This window comes from Helicoverpa zea, chromosome 14 (assembly GCF_022581195.2).
Source record: "Helicoverpa zea isolate HzStark_Cry1AcR chromosome 14, ilHelZeax1.1, whole genome shotgun sequence".
NCBI classification, from domain to species: domain Eukaryota; kingdom Metazoa; phylum Arthropoda; class Insecta; order Lepidoptera; family Noctuidae; genus Helicoverpa; species Helicoverpa zea.
In genome coordinates, this window is record NC_061465.1 from 7,768,739 (window position 1) to 7,782,765 (window position 14,027).

At 33.9% G+C, this 14,027-nt stretch overlaps 3 protein-coding genes across 3 annotated transcripts; all 3 read left to right on the plus strand.

Annotated features, from left to right (window-relative positions):
* Positions 1-45: 45 nt before the first annotated feature.
* Positions 46-2,770, plus strand: LOC124636333 (general odorant-binding protein lush-like). Its single transcript, XM_047172387.1, has 5 exons — positions 46-249; positions 334-409; positions 507-595; positions 2,205-2,316; positions 2,601-2,770. Exons 1-5 carry the CDS (start codon positions 175-177, stop codon positions 2,687-2,689), a joined length of 441 nt encoding a protein of 146 aa, XP_047028343.1. The 5' UTR covers positions 46-174; the 3' UTR covers positions 2,690-2,770.
* A 1,380-nt stretch (positions 2,771-4,150) lies between these two features.
* LOC124636334 (general odorant-binding protein 72-like) lies at positions 4,151-7,880 on the plus strand. The gene is made up of 5 exons (XM_047172388.1): positions 4,151-4,228; positions 4,309-4,384; positions 4,548-4,636; positions 7,459-7,570; positions 7,767-7,880. The coding sequence occupies exons 1-5, from the start codon at positions 4,166-4,168 to the stop codon at positions 7,853-7,855; spliced, it is 429 nt and encodes a 142-aa protein (XP_047028344.1). The 5' UTR covers positions 4,151-4,165; the 3' UTR covers positions 7,856-7,880.
* A 3,052-nt stretch (positions 7,881-10,932) lies between these two features.
* On the plus strand, positions 10,933-12,543 carry LOC124636347. The gene is made up of 5 exons (XM_047172414.1): positions 10,933-11,074; positions 11,359-11,532; positions 11,785-11,899; positions 12,146-12,231; positions 12,423-12,543. Exons 1-5 carry the CDS (start codon positions 11,015-11,017, stop codon positions 12,432-12,434), a joined length of 447 nt encoding a protein of 148 aa, XP_047028370.1. The 5' UTR covers positions 10,933-11,014; the 3' UTR covers positions 12,435-12,543.
* Positions 12,544-14,027: the final 1,484 nt, after the last annotated feature.

A 14,027-nucleotide genomic window follows, 5' to 3' on the forward strand; every position in this document is an offset into this window, starting at 1 on the left:
TTTTTTATGTAGTGTCTATGTATTTCTAGTACCCCTTGTCACTTTAACCACTGTTGTTTTATTTGACGGGTAACACTTAAGTAAACGCTTAGTAATTAAATTTTATTTGTGTACTTTATAAAACAACCGCATCAGGATTTGCTATCATTGTTGCATAGCTGATTCCTGTTCAATATGGTGTACTTCAGTAATATTTTTATTTGTTCCTTTATTTTATTTGTAACATTAAACTCGTCGTTTGTTACTGCGGTAAGTTATTATTTTAGATAGAATTTGTGATATGTTTATGTCCTAATTAAAATAAGTTAATATGTTGATTGTCCCCATTTATAGATGACGAGAGAACAAATTAAGAACTCTGGAAAATTGATCAAAAAGACATGTATGGCAAAAAATGATGTCACTGAAGGTAACTTTTGTCATTAACTATTCACAGTAAAAATAATTAAGCTTAAAATACAAATAATATCAGTAGATATGATAAATAAATAAACATTTTTTTATAGATCAAGTGAAAGACGTGGACAAAGGAAAATTTATAGAAGAGAAACCGTTCATGTGTTACATAGCTTGCGTCTACAAAATGGGACAAACCGTAAGTGTCGATTCCAAAGTGGCAATGGTATTGACCTTTTATTCAAAACTAGCTTTCGCCCACGGTTTCACCCGCGTCTCGTAGCCGGATGGTGACAAAAACTATCCTAAAACCTTCTCCCGGGTCTAAGTTACTTCCTCTCTAATTTTCAGCCAAATCGGTCAAGCCGTTTTCATGTTATGTCGTGACAACGGCAATCGGGTTTCATTTATAGATATACTAGCTTTTGCCCGCGACTTCGTTCGCATGGAATAGTGACTTCCGGCAGATTTTTACCCACATAGTTCCCGATCTCGCGGGATTTTTGAGAAGTTCCCAATTCCGCAGGATTTTTGGGATAAAAACTATCCTATGTCCTTTCTCGAGTTCCAAACTATGTCTGTACCAAATTTCATCCAAATCGGTTCAGTAGTTTAGGCGTGACGGAAAGACAGATAGACAGAGTTATTATCGCATTTTTAGCATGGGTAGTTTTGTCCGCGACTTCGTCCGTAAATTTACTTTGAGCAGAAAGTTTTTAACCCACTGCAAAAAAAGGAGGAGGTTCTCAATTTGACCGTATTTTTTTATGTATATTAAGGCATATCAGTTATAGACCGATTTGAGAAATTCTTTTGTGTTTGAAAGAGTAAAGTGTCAGTGTGGTCCCATATAAATTTGATCAGTCTGAAATGTGGAAGATATCCCAGGGAACTCTTCAAAAATCAACAGAATGAGCTCTGCGTTTCAATTTAAGAGATGTATACTCACTTAGGGCATTAAAGCCGTTATTGCCGATCGAAAAAGGCGAAAATGTTATTTTTCCCTTATTTTCCCATCATTCTACTGATTTGTCATTTTCAAAAGGAAAAAAGACTGTTTCTCCCATTGGCAAATTCTCTATTATTTTAGGCTTTACAGATTATGAATGTTTCTTATACCAAGACATTTCTGTATACCACGTTTTTAGTTTTGGCATCCTTTGCAAAAATGAAAATCGGAAAAAAAGTAGTATTATATTGTTATTATTTTTTTCATACCTTTTTACTATTTATTTACTTTTTTCCGATGAATTAAAACAACATGAACCGAACTCGTGTAACGATCGACACCATTGCGCGTAGTACTAATAGAATTATCTATACTCCGTTAGAGCATTTTCTTTGTAGTAAAACTTTTATTATATTAATATTAATTTTTTTACACCTTTTTACTGTTTATTTACATTTTTCTGATGGATTTTCCGATGAATTAAAACAATAACATGAACCGAACACGTGTAATGACACCATTGCGCGATTAACGCCATCTTTCTACGGAGCATAGGAACAGCTCGACATTTGACCAATAGATGGCACTGTATGTCCGTAATAAATTTTATTTTTTATTTTTATTTTTTGTAATAAAAACTATCCTATGTCCTTTCTCAAGTTTCAAACTATGTCTGTACCAAATTTCACACAAATCGGTTCAGTAGTTTAGGCGTGAAGAAAAGACAGACAGACAGACAGAAAGACAGACAGACAGACAGAAAGACAGACAGACAGACAGAGTTACTTTCGCATTTATAATATTAGTTTGGATAAATATATGTAGATTAATAATTAATTAATGCGACTTTTACTTTTAGATAAAAGGTAACACTGTAAACCATGACATGATGATAAAACAAGTAGAAATGATGTTTCCAAATGAAATGAAGGCTCCGATGAAAGCAGCCATTGAACACTGCAGACCAGTTGGTGAGTTTAATGATTAGCACATATATTTTTCTTAAGTAATACTTCCTCGTACCCTTGTACTACCCCTGTATACCTAATAGTGTAGTTTCCCAACAGTGAAAGAATTTTTGAAATCAGTTCACTAGTTGGCAGATTTTAGAGCAGAAATAGTCATATTTTTTCTCATTTATAATATAATTTAGATTATCGTTCTATTTTGGTAGATCTTTCGCTAAAGTAGAACAGGATTTTCAAAAAAATACCGTCCGTTATGAAAACTTATTCTAATCTTTATTATATTTCAGTGAAAAAATACAAAGATGTCTGTGAAGTATCTTATTGGACAGCAAAATGCATTTACGAGTTCGACCCGCCCAATTTCATGTTTCCTTGAAGCACATAATTTTTTATTTATTATTTCACATTCTTTTCTCCTTTAATTTGTGTGCTAACAAATAAATGAGTATGTATTAAAGTTGGCTTTTGATGACACCACCCGCAAACCAAAGTAGGAAAAGTTTAGTTTCTCTTGGACTAGGCGATAATCCATTAAAACTAATATAATAATTATCATCCTCCGAGCCTTTTCCCAATCATGTTGGGGTCGGCTTCCAGTCTAACCGGATTCAGCTGAGTACCAGTGCTTTACAAGAAGCGACTGCCTATCTGACCTCCTCAACCCAGTATCCCGGGCAACCCGATACCCCTTGGTTAGACTGGTGTCAGACTTACTGGCTTCTGATTACCCGTAACGACTGCCAAGGATGTTCAATGACAGCCGGGACCTACAGTTTAACGTGCCATCCGAAACACAGCCAATGGTGTCTAAGATATACTTAGAAAGTACATACAAACTTAGAAAAGTTGCATTGGTACTTGCCTGACCTGGGATCGAACCCGCGCCCTCGTACTTGAGGTTGGTCCTTTACCCACTAGGCCACCACGACTCTTATAATAATTAATTAAATGCACTACACAACAACAACTAATATAATAATTAATTAAATAATTATTTTTGGAAGATATAGCTAAGACGATGTCGTGGTGGCCTAGTGGGCAAAGAACCGACCTCTCGAGTATGAGGGCGCGGGTTCGATTCCAGGTCAGGCAAGTACCAATGCAACTTTTCTAAGTTTGTATGTACTTTCTAAGTATATCTTAGACACCAATGACTGTGTTTCGGATGGCACGTTAAACTGTAGATCCCGGCTGTCATTGAACATCCTTGGCAGTCGTTACGGGTAGTCAGAAGCCAGTAAGTCTGACACCAGTCTAACCAAGGGGTATCGGGTTGCCCGGGTAACTGGGTTCAGGAGGTCAGATAGGCAGTCGCTTCTTGTAAAGCACTGGTACTGAATCCGGTGAGACTGGAAGCCGACCCCAACATAGTTTGGGAAAAGGCTCGGAGGAGGATGATGATAGCTAAGACGAGTTAATACGAGTATATTGTGAATGTGCCACAATTTAAACTTTTAACTCGTCAGAAATAAAAAAATGTAGTTTTTTTCTTTCAGCATAATGTTGTATCTAAAATCAAAAGATGTTTATTTTTTGCCATAACTTTAATGTTGCAAAAAGGCCTATTATTTTTACATTTTGAACCCTCTATATAAGCAGCTGAGTTGTTGACAGATTGTGTCAGTGTCCACAATTTATCACTATTATAGACCATTTTGCTTACCCTTTATCGCGAAGTAATTGGGCCTAATTAGATAATGCATGTATTTGCATAAGAAGTAATGATACACAAGCTTGCACTCAATAATACTGTGTGACCTGTAATCAGAACTTAAGGCCTTCATATATATGGTTCCAAGTTGATCTTGAGTAAACAGTTCAATTTTGTAAGGGACTAAAAAACAGTGCCGTGATGGATCGAAAAAGATTGTGTTTGTTGATTATTGCTATGTTTTTGGCACAAGGAAGTGATGCCGTAAGTACTACCTTCAAAATATATAAAAAAGGAAAGTAATGGTGTTAACATTTGTGATAAGTGAATAACGTTTCTTACAGATGTCTAGGCAACAATTAAAAAATTCTGGAAAAATGTTAAAGAAAAACTGTATGAACAAAAATCAGGTGACTGAAGGTATATGAAATTATTTATCTAATAGCAAACCTATGATAAAATAATTTTGCAATAGATCCATTCTTTTAGCTACAGAACTTCCTGAAAGAGCCCTTATTGTATTTAAGCTTTGCCAGTTTGAATTATTAAGTTTCGTTAAAGTAACCATATTTTTATTTTTCAGACCAAATAGGTAGTATAGATAAAGGAAAATTCGTAGAAGATAAAAAAGTAATGTGTTACATAGCTTGCATCTTTGAAATGACAAATGTGGTGAGTAAAATATACAACATGTAACTTAATTAACGCACATCCTGAAATTAGTTTGTTCAGAATCGTTTACTGAATCGATTTATATCATTTTTAATATAGGTAATTTTTTATCCCAAAAATAACTAAAACTACGGAAATTATTGTCATATTAACCCTGTACAGTCAAAACAAATTCAAATAGACCGTAACTCAAAGTAATAAGACTTCGTGTATTGTCGGCTTTTTCCGTAGTTTCGTTATGTTGTGTCGAGTCGAGCGGCGCGCGGCGCGATATTTGCGTGCGTAGTAGTATGACCAAAAAGTTCTCCAAGAATTGGTATAACTAATTTAGTAAATAACAATGCATATACACGTTAAATTAAAAATAAACCGGCCAAGTGCGAGTCGGACTCGCGCACCGAGGGTTCCGTACAAATCCTGGTTAGATAAAAAGTGAGTCTCGCGCCAACCGTTCAGTTTAGAACAATCATAGTTATGGTAATTTCGTGAGAGTCAAAATAGCTAATATTTTTTATTTTATAATATAACTAAAATAGTAGGCCAGTACCTTGTAAAAGTTATTTTATTAAAGTTATTTATATACAACATTTTATAGTCATCATTCAGAAATCTGATTGAAAATAACTAATTATGTCTTAAAGGTCATTGGGCATATCTGACCCGCTTTGTAAAAAGTGGCGGACATGAATCAAAGTAGTTTTAAATCGTGGAGAATGGTATGACGTTTCTTTGAATGTCCAGGATCGTTTGAAAAATATAATAGACAAGCAGTTTCAGAGGATTTTACAGGTTGCAATGCTAGTTTTTATTGTTAAAGACTTTTCATAAAGAAAGGATCTGGAAACCCTGAGTAATCGAGGGCAACTCTTGAATATTGTAGTCACGCATCGAGTCAAAACCAGACATGTGAGTGTATTTTTGAGGGTACTTGTAAACAGTGAAGGTTTGGAGCTGATTTGATTATGGAGACTACAGAGAGTCGAGGGAACTCCTGAACGGTATGTTGCAACTACCACGTGTTTGGGCTTATTTTATTCGTATTGGCGAAGACTTTCCACATAGATAGGTTTAACTGCCATTGTGGGATCGATAGCAAAGATCAGATATAGTTATGGGAACTCCTTTACAATTTATAACGTAACCTTGTGTTGGAGCTTATTTTATTTTAGGTGATGAGAATTCACTACTAATGGGATCTATTATTTTTTTAAACATGCATAGAGTTCTCTCGACTTTCTCACGTCTCCATCATCAGGTAAGCTCTAAACTTTCACTGTTTGATAGTATCACCAGACATACATCTGAGAATCAAGTTTTAATCCTATGCATGCCTACAATTTTTTATAGTTGCCCTCGATTTCTCAGGATTTCCATCATCAGATCCTGACCTGATGACAATGGAAATAAACGGCGAGTATACTCTTTCACTACAAAGAAATGATTTCTCAAATCCGTCAAATTTGGTCGTTTAAATTCCCCATTGAAATGAGGAAAATATTTGATGTTTACACCTGATTTTCTCTAGATTCTCACGGTTCACATAGATGCGACTAATGCCATAGTAAATCAGAGCCTTTATCATTATACTGTGCTATATTTCGTTCGTATCCGCCGTGGGTATGGTTTTCATACTAAGGTGCCCAATGACCTTTGAATGATTTAAAATTTTTCATAGTTTAGTGGCAATTATATTTAAGAAGTGTTTGATATGAATTTCAACTTTAATATCTCTACGCGTTCATGTAAAAAAGGGTAGTTAGTAAGTTTATAATTATTAAAAAAATATTTTATGTCGTGTAAGCAAAAATAATATTTTAATATTTTATGTAACTTCAAATTAATCATTTTCGCAATTTTTCCTTTATCTGTACTATATAACGCTGCTTCGTGGCGAATTTCAAGATTCTGAGTTCACGGGAAGTACCTTGTAGGTTTTGATTCCCTAGCGTGTGACAGAAATTCGTCTAAGGTGTCGGTATAACTGCTGTATCTTTTGATCGCGTTAACTTAGAAGTTTGTTTTTTTCACTGCCTAAAGGGACAATAGACTTAGGTATTTGGTATAAATTTCAATTTGACACCTTTATTCGTTCGTGAGAAATAAGGTAGTAAGTTTCATTTTATTAAAATATATTTTTTTATATTATATAACTAAAAAAATGAGATTTTCGTAATTTTTCCTATATTTGCATTATATGACAATACTTCATGCCAAATTTCAAGACTCTGAGTTTACGGGAAGTACCCTGTAGGTTTTGATTCCTTTGCGAGTGTCGAGAATTTGTTGAAAATATCGACATAATCGGTTGTATCTTTTGATTGGCTTGGCTTAGAAGCTTGATATTTTCACAGCTTAAAGGGACAACAGACCTGAGCATTTCATGTGAATTTCATCTTGATACGTCCACGCGTTCTTGAGATAAAGGGTCTTGACAGACAGACAGACAGACAGACAGACAGACAGACAGACAGACAGACAGACGGACAACAAAGTGATCCTATAAGGGTTCCGTTTTTTCCTTTTGAGGTACGGAACCCTAAAAATTCAGTGTATGTATTATGATTATAACATAATATTCTAATTGGGGTGTTTGAGGGTGTGCGTTAATTACGTTACATGTTGTATACAAAACGGGCCGTACTCTGTTACTGTAATCCAAAATACTACTACTTTGATGATCGGTAGTTATACAAAATGTTTAATCCTAAGATGAGTCAAAAGAGCAAGAGGTGAAAATTATTTGTACTTGAGTACAACACGTAATTGATTATCCCACCTCATAAGTAGAGCTTTTCTTTAACATGTGCATTAACTTATTGCAGGTAAAGAACAATAAGTTGAACTATGACGCGTCGATCAAACAGATTGACCTCATGTATCCGCCTGATTTGAAGGAATCTGCGAAGGCTGCCGTCGAGAAGTGTAAAGACGTTCGTAAGTAGAATCATAATGAATCCCTTTAATTTGTTCATAATAACAAAGTCCAATCCAGAAAAAAATACATAGGTGACATAGCTACGCTTATTGTAGAGGATTTGTTAGGTAACAGATTGCTTTCCTTTTGTAGGTCTAATAGTTTTTTTTTTAATTGAATTGAAATAACATAACTCTCTCCTTTCTGATTTTTCAGAAAAGAAATACAAAGACATCTGCGAAGCGTCGTATTGGACTGCAAAATGCATGTACGATTTCAAACCAGAAGATTTTATATTTGCGTGATTTTGGATTATACTACTCTAGCAATTGAATGTGTTTAATTTGAGAAAAAATATCTTTCATTAGCATTAACAAATTGACCAACCAATTGAACTGAGCTGTGAATGCTAGGGAAAGTCCAAAAGACCATGTTAAACAATGTCACTACAATTTGGCACTTTTCGTCTTACACATAAGGCTTATAATGCCGTAACACATATCATAACTTAGACCTTTTTCGAACTGAATCATAGTAACAACTTACTTATAAATAGTTACAACTATTAGATAATCGGTTACGCCAGTCAAATCGGTTTCTAAGAATTATTTTTATATAGTTGTTTATTTGTGGTTAACTTCAAGGCCAAGTTTGTTTTGTATGTAGTCACGAGGGTCTGGGTTTGTTAGAATGGACTTTGGTCAGTTCTATTATGTAACTTTAAATCGGATTCTCTTACACGTGTCTTACTTCTGCAGTAATGTGACATTTCTTTTTCTAAGTCATGGTCAAAGTTTCACAAAAATGAATTGCTCTTATAAAAATATTCTAAAGCGAATGTTCATATAGCGCTAGTAATTTTACCAAATGCTTTTGTACATCATGTGAAATTCGAACTTGGAAGAAAAGCACGACTATCTAAGCTAGCGAAAGATGAATCCAACCACACTTTTGATTCAAATTAAGCGTAAAAAGCTTTAGGTTTACCTACAAGACATAGCCCGATAAGCACAGGTAAGATGTAGATCTTAGCATGAACAAAACGACAGGCACCAAACTCATATTCTTTTAAAAAATATTCATAATTCATCAACAAACAAATAAATTCAGATATGTAGAGAACACTAATATTCATTTCAGCATTGACCTTTGAATAGTCAAAGTATAATCTAAAGTCGATTAGTCAGGGTTAAACCACAAAGGTTTGGACTTTGACCAACTAATGTTTATGTAAAAACCTTCAATATACGACCGTTATTTTTGTTAGGGATTTTCCGTTCACACATTCCTGTTCACAACACAACCTTTGAACTTACGAAAAATGTTGCTTAAAATCATGTGTATGTATAAGTATTAAAATCAGGTTCTGGAAATGATACCTGCATACCAATTTACAAAAAAGTGACCCAGTCCCTATCGGCTATCAGTATGGATACCTACTCATTGATTCACAGTTAAAATCATGCCAACCAGACCACTTTGAACACAAACTAAGTATCCAGCATTGACAAGAACAATTAAACAATAGTGGATAATCCGTCGGTCCAACTTAGTATGATGAATGCAAAGTCATGTTTCTTATGTACGGCTAAATACCGACTGTAGCTCTATCATGTGTTATTATAACCAGAACTGGCAGTTAAGTGGGTGCATGCTTATTTACAGCGGACGATAAGGAAAGATTGGCGATGCAAAGATATGATCTAATTAGGGTGCTGATTATTGAACTGTATTTGTCGTCTAAAAAAATATTTGTACCTACTATACGGTTAGGATAATAGCTGTTTCCTGCAAGGAATGCACCCTGCTAAAAAGTAGCCGAAGGCTCCACTAAAGCGAAGCAGAAAAGTTTTAAGACAAGCAATAGAATTTCCCTGCTCAGGAATAGTATTAAGTGGGTCGTATGAATACTGAAACTCTATTGGTTCTTCAAAAACTTCTTCTCCCCGCTCCAATGGAGTCTGGTCGTTAGTGTTTTGATCAATAAATGTTCTATCTAATACTGAAAGATGCCTCGCACATTACCTGATCGCGGTTGGTTTTCAACAATCCCACATGCAACTATTAGGAACCGATGCTTGATATACATGATCACATCACATCATTAGCTTTTTAAGATCCCACTGCAGGGCACAGGTCTATTCTTATCCAGAGAAGGAGTGAGTGGGTTGTCGATTTCAGAGTCTAAATCCAATATTCCTCACTATTTATTCAGTCATCAGGACACTATCGAAGATAACTTAGAAAAGATCTTTAATCGAACCCGCAAACTCATTCCTGTAAAGGCTGGTGCTACAAGTAGGCCACTTCGAACCTTGACAATATACGTACACAAATATCAAACGCTTTTGCTTTAATTACTGTATTTATTATGTTTTTTATTATCACTGTGCATAACAAAAATAGTTTTATACGACTTTGTGCACTTAAAATGTCGGTACAATCAAGATTGATGACATCTCATTGTTATCGCGATCTTATGTGAGCATTCAGTGGAATTAACAGGAACTACGGAATAATTGCAATATATCGTGTAGTTTGGTTTAAATGGTCGTAAAAGATGGACATAATAGACTATACATAGGAATCTATAACATTTTCTGAACGTGGTTCTGTTGATATTCAAATATTTATTTTAATAGTCAGGGAACAAGATGTTAGGACCTTCAATTGAAGCAGTCTGAACTACTGCTTCTTAACATTTACTTGGTATCCCAACAGTTGATCAAAACCTTTGTCAAAACTTTCGTGAATGTCCTGCTGGTATCTCTGCCACAGAACGCTATAGAAGTAAAAATGTTTTGTTCCGATTGTCCTTGATTAATAAATAAATGACAGTGATAATTCACTGCTGTGTGCCCGACAGGGTCCATAATTGTTTCTTTAATTTTACCCACCAGCCTGTACATATTAAGGTATGCAATAAAGTTATTGAGTATTGAGTAATTATTCCTACAGTAAATAGTCCCATACTTTTAGGTTGCTAATTTGGAGTGAAGGAGTGATTTGCTGCGGATCATCGAGATAGCGTGCCGTTTAAAGAATATACACACTGGTATATAAGAATTTGAACAAATATAATGTATTTGCCACATAAAAAAATGTATAATACTGCAAAGTTTTCTTTTTACTTAGGAAATCTACTAGTACTGATGAATTTGAATTACTGGTCAAAATAAGTTACCGGTTACTGTACTCTATTTTTGCTTTTTAGTACCTACCTACAGTATTTTTATGTTTGTGTTTTTAAAGCATAAAATCAGCATATCATCATGGTATTTATAAAATATGTGCCCTGAGTAGGGTGTGAAATAGTTTTTAATTACAAAATTGTCGTAATTATCGTGCTAAGTCTTTAAGAACATTTTATATATAAATGACGCAGTTGACACATTATATTCATACAAATATTAAAAATCAGTGCAGGACTGTGCTGTCCTAAGAAAAATACATTTTTTTCAAAAATGTCTCGATTTGTCGTCTTGTCTTTCGTTGTTTTGATATTTTGTTTGGAGAACATTTATGTAAGTGATAAGTTTCTGTTAAAATAACGAACACAAGATCTTCGTATTCAGCGTCACAAATAAAGAAAGATGATAGAACATTAAATTAATATTAAGTATTGAAAAACAGTTACTGTTACAGCCTTTTTATCGTCCCACTGCTGGGCACAGGCCTCCTCTCACATGGAGAAGGATTGAGCATTGAAAAACAGTAATCTTTTAAAAATGTGCTGTAAACCCTACAAGAACATAATCGCAATAGAAAATCAACTCAAAAAAACATAAACTTAATAAAAACTTTTCAGTCTCTCTCTTCAGAAGAAGAGTTGAGTATCAAGGAGGCTTTGCATCCCTTCGTAGTGGAATGCGCAGAGGAATACGGAATGACAGAAGAGATGTTCGAGGAAGCGAAGAAGAAGGGCAGTGCTGAGGACATCGATCCTTGTTTCATGAGCTGCTTCTTGAAGAAAACTGGATTTGTATTAATAAAATAGATTAGTAATTAGATAAATGAATATTCTCCTTTTATTTATTTATTTATTTATTCTTACATTTTTATTTTTTTAAATTTCTACGAGCTTATACTTCGATTGATTCAAGTTAGATGCACTTAATAGAGCCAACCATTGATTTTACAGCTACTTAATTGCTCCTCAAAAAAAATGGGCTTACGTAAGAGTTAAAGTACTTCCTGAAATATATCACAATTGCTGAATGGTAATGTATTTCAGTTCGACGATGCTGGCAAGTTTGATGCAGATAAGAGCATATCATTTGCCAAAGAACACATCACAAGCGAGTCAGCTATTAAGTTCCTTGAAGCTGGTGCTGGAGAATGTGTTAAAAGTAAGTAAGAATATTATTATTTAAATTTGTTCTTTAAAAAACAGTTGCATGATTGCAATGACTTAGATTTTCTTTCTGAGTTCTCCTTTTCGTTTAAGCCAACACTCTATAAGTTATAAGGTAATAGTGAATAGATATTGTTTATGATCGCGTGATGCATTCCCAATAACAATGTCACTGTTAACATCAAGTTAATTGCTTATAAACACAACACCCAGTTTAATAATAAGTATTTGACAATTTCAGTAAATGATGAAGACGTGAGTGACGGCGATAAGGGTTGCGACAGAGCTAAGCTACTGTTCGACTGTTTGACGGAGCTCAAGAAGAAAGTAAGTTAAACATTCTTCGAGAAATATGATCTTGTTTTTTGTATTCTTTAAAATACTATTTAAACTAAAAAAAAAAAACTTATTTTCTCTCTTATAATAAACTCAAATGGAAATGATAGAAACCCAAATCGGTTTGTATATTGATTGTGTTTCGTCTTGTACCTAATTTAATTTTCGTTTTTAATTTTCAGATGAGCGAATGAAAATTACAGAATCACCATTGAAATACTTTGCACAGTGTACTCGCTTGAATGATTGATTAAGAATTTCATTTTTATTAAAATAAATGATTGAAGATCTGCAAAAAACGAATTTTCTTTTGTTTTTATTTCCATTCTCAAGTGCAATTAAAGCACGCGATGCAGAATTCAATCAAATACCTATTACCACTGAAGACAAATTATTGCCCTTAATTGAAATATCAAAAAATACAGGAAAATCCTGACAAACTGCGGACCCATTTTCTTCTCTAGAAGACAAAAAAAACGGTTTGAAGTTTTTTAAAAGGAGCGGTTATATCTGTTATTTTATAACTCTTGAATAGATGAAAACAGAATAGTACCAACACGTGAAGATACAAATAAATGCAGTCACGTTTCTCTCAGCACAAACACTGCGTGTACCTTGCAATTAATGTAACAACAGTACAACATCGACAACCTGTAATCTTTACTGCGTGCATTCTTTCTGTCTTACAAAAATTGCAGAAAACAACACATGTTTTATTAATTTTCATAAGATAGTATAATATGATTACACATATACCTGCGTGCTTAAATAATAAATAAGAACAAAGAAAAGAGTCATTATAAATGATTACAAAAAATACCTAAGGCAATACAAAAAAGAAACCAATAATGGTGCCTAGCCTTTCGCACCTATTTATTTCAAAGGTTTCCTTTAACTTTCAAACCTTTAAGGTAGGCTCTTTCCATTACTCATTACATGACTGTTCTTAAAGGCAAATGTAAGGAAACTAATGTTATATGTCTGGGATTTTAATGGGCTATCGAACTTCGCTACTAACAGCCAGTTTCTTCATCAAAAGTTAAAGCCAAAGTAAAAGTCAAAGTAATGTCTAAAGTAAAAGTAACGGTCAAATTCAATTTTTCTATTAGTTTTTCTGTCACTTTAGCCTTGAAAAATCGTATTTGACCGTTACTTTTACTTTAGACATTACTTTAACTTTAACTTTTGATGAAGAAACTGGCCGTAAGGCAACAAAAGTTTTCAAAAAATTACCCATTATTTCTAAATAAAGGTAACTCAGTTGTGAAATATTTAATATGATGATCGAAACAATAATAAAAACAGTCTAGAGACACGTGATTTATGTATTTATTTAGTTGTTTCAAATATGTTATTACGAATTAATAATTAGCGTGGCAATGCTCCATTGTGACTGAACATAATGGAGAGAGGAAGTCGCAAATGATCGCTATGTATTGTATTGATGCACGTTATTAGCTTGTTTTTCTATTTCAAAATCAGGGTTCCTTGAAAATAAGATATTTGTAATGAAAAATAATATTCACGGGAAAATATGAAATGTATTTTCCGGAATCACGCATAAATGACTTACAGCCAGTTTCTTCATCAAAAGTAAAATCCAAAGTAAAAATCAAAGTAATATCTAAAGTAAAAGTAACGGTCAAATTCGTTTTTTTCTATTAGAAAACGACGTTCGAAAAACGAATTTGACCGTTACTTTTACTTTAGTCATTACTTTGACTTTTATGTTTGATCAAGAAACTGGCTGTTAGGAAAAGAAAGCGTCACAAACATTATAAAAAATA

Bases quoted from the DNA above. Each gene is read 5' to 3' on its own strand.
- LOC124636334 (XM_047172388.1), top strand. From the start codon at position 4,166: ATGGATCGAAAAAGATTGTGTTTGTTGATTATTGCTATGTTTTTGGCA. The intron at 4,385-4,547 runs GTATATGAAATT...TTTATTTTTCAG, and splicing joins CAAAAATCAGGTGACTGAAG to ACCAAATAGGTAGTATAGAT. The intron at 7,571-7,766 runs GTAAGTAGAATC...CTGATTTTTCAG, and splicing joins CGAGAAGTGTAAAGACGTTC to AAAAGAAATACAAAGACATC.
- LOC124636347 (XM_047172414.1), top strand. From the start codon at position 11,015: ATGTCTCGATTTGTCGTCTTGTCTTTCGTTGTTTTGATATTTTGTTTG. The intron at 11,533-11,784 runs GTATTAATAAAA...AATGTATTTCAG, and splicing joins TCTTGAAGAAAACTGGATTT to TTCGACGATGCTGGCAAGTT. The intron at 11,900-12,145 runs GTAAGTAAGAAT...TGACAATTTCAG, and splicing joins TGCTGGAGAATGTGTTAAAA to TAAATGATGAAGACGTGAGT.
- LOC124636333 (XM_047172387.1), top strand. From the start codon at position 175: ATGGTGTACTTCAGTAATATTTTTATTTGTTCCTTTATTTTATTTGTA. The intron at 250-333 runs GTAAGTTATTAT...CCCCATTTATAG, and splicing joins ACTCGTCGTTTGTTACTGCG to ATGACGAGAGAACAAATTAA. The intron at 2,317-2,600 runs GTGAGTTTAATG...ATTATATTTCAG, and splicing joins TGAACACTGCAGACCAGTTG to TGAAAAAATACAAAGATGTC.